This window comes from Melanotaenia boesemani, chromosome 4, assembly GCF_017639745.1.
Source record: "Melanotaenia boesemani isolate fMelBoe1 chromosome 4, fMelBoe1.pri, whole genome shotgun sequence".
NCBI lineage: Eukaryota > Metazoa > Chordata > Actinopteri > Atheriniformes > Melanotaeniidae > Melanotaenia > Melanotaenia boesemani.
The window spans coordinates 2702050-2704171 of NC_055685.1; the positions used below are offsets into that span (position 1 = coordinate 2702050).

The 2122-nt window shown below is 42.6% G+C and overlaps 1 protein-coding gene across 1 annotated transcript in view; it reads right to left on the minus strand.

Annotated features, from left to right (window-relative positions):
• hoga1 (4-hydroxy-2-oxoglutarate aldolase 1) overlaps positions 1–1420 on the minus strand; it is an 84187-nt gene extending 82767 nt beyond the window's left edge. The window contains exon 1 of the mRNA XM_041983402.1: positions 967–1420. Within this exon, the coding sequence (XP_041839336.1) occupies positions 967–1165 (199 nt within the window). The 5' untranslated portion in view covers positions 1166–1420. The remainder of the gene's footprint in view (positions 1–966) is intronic.
• Between the last annotated feature and the right edge of the window lie 702 nt (positions 1421–2122).

The window sequence follows — 2122 nt, forward strand, 5'->3', positions numbered from 1 at the left end:
TGACCCTTTAAACACAGGGGGAACGGTATCTGACAGGTGAGCTCTTAGCCGTCAGAAAGCGTGTCCCCCTGGCTACAATGAAGATACTTTATGTTAGAGGGATCCAACTTAGAGAAGCTACCAGTGGACTGAAGCCATGTCAGCAGAAACCCACCAGATATAGCTTCCCTACAACAATATGACTTAACAGAGCTCTCTCTTGGCAAAATGTATGCAGCTGCATTCCTGCTGAAAGAAAGTAGCCCAATACAGTCAGGAAAACACACTGTGCATATTTGAAATGGAATGAAAATCAAATAGGTTTAAATAATAATTTTATTTGAATAAATCTGAAGTTTCCAAACATTACACAAAGAAACACTAAGTGTGGTTCTTTGTTTATAACCAAATCAAATAGGCTTTCTTCTAACAAAACACCTAAGACAATGTTTCAAGTAATATAATTATGGACATAAGTCTTTAGTTGTGTCAACAATGATAAAACACAGCAAACACTTTACAATGACTTTAACTTTCTCCAGCCCCCAACTGACGCAGTAGATTAAAAAGACGATAACACAGTCAATTTTGCCCTCTGCTGCTATCCGTAAAACCTTGGTGCCGTGAGAGTGGCAGAGGCACGGATCTAGAAATGGAGCAAACAGAGAAGCAATGTTGCGGGGACGTGCCATGGGACGTGCCTTTCCCTGAATGCGCGACTGACTCCGCCTTTTTTCCTGCGGGCGGGGTAGAGGTAACAGATCCTGACGGGGAAACACTCCTCGATACAAGACCGGAACCTACGTGTTGAACTTTGCTTCTACTGTCTGCTCCTCAAATAAATAACTTAATTCAGATCAGAAAAATCTGACCATTTATCTCAGCCCTAACTTCTGAGTGAAACCGGTATCGTTACTTTAATAAGTGGTCAATTCTGGACGACACTGCTACAAACCTAGAGTTCGGTTCGTGAACTATAGGCCTGACCTTTAAACGGTATCTTGGCATATTTCTGCAGGTTTTCCTCCAGTTTCTTGTAGTCCACGTCCTCCGTGGCGGTGAACGGAGTGGCGATGGGCGGATAAATTCCGCTCAGGTCCATCCGGACAGCTGCCGTGTGGTTCCGGGTCCAAACCCAGGATCTGACCCGAGCGGCTGTGCAGAGAGAAGTACGGACCCACTGCATGGTGAGACGGTGTGTGTGCTGCAGGTCTCTGCAGCTGCTGCAAACACACTCCAGTTAATCACTAACCAGCTGCTTCAGAGATTACACTCGGTCATTGAGACCGTCCGGACTGGACCACACGGACCGGGACTTCAGCTGGGCCCGTTAGACCTGGCTTACCTATAACTGTATCGTGAACTCTCAAAAGGAAGAAACTTTTATTCCTGCTTGTTGTTTGAAACCACCATCAGCGCGCGCCTTGTCACTCGCCACGCAGCACGAACAGGAAGCCCCGCCCACTAAACGACCAGGGTTCATCCAGTCCAAACAGGTCTGATGCAGGTTTACTGGTGTCAGCTTCAGTTAGAAAATTTAAATTTCAGGCTTCAAATCATTAAACTTATTGATTTAAACATTTAATGTTCATCTTATTCACAACCAGGTTTATTATTCCAGAAGGGACAAACTACCAGAGACAATAAATGACCAGAAGATACAAATTGCCAGACAGCAAACTACCAGAATAAACTCATTTCCAGAGACACCAAACTGAGTCAGAACTAACTACCTAAAGAGATAATTTCCAGAGACAAAAAATTCCAGAGGACAGATAACAAATTTCCAGAAAAAATGTCATTCTGATTGATTTACAGATTAAAAACAGATGTTTTAATAATAACGTATTAATGATTATATATTAGTGTGTGGGTAAAGCAAATAAACCCACTTAGACCTATGTCTGGTAGCTTTAACTCTACTGCCACCATGTGGAGAAACGTTTAACTGCATTTAGCTTCTGAAGAAGGTTCAGTTAATCTACAGAATACACAAATAAATCAGTGGTTGTCATATTTGGGTGTTGTGCTGAATGTAATTTCACTGAAACCGGATTGAACCTAAACTCTACAAGCTCATAAAAAAGTCTGAGAATCTCTGGTTTCTAATAGAGTGCTGAAAACTGTCACTATTGTAGTCTGT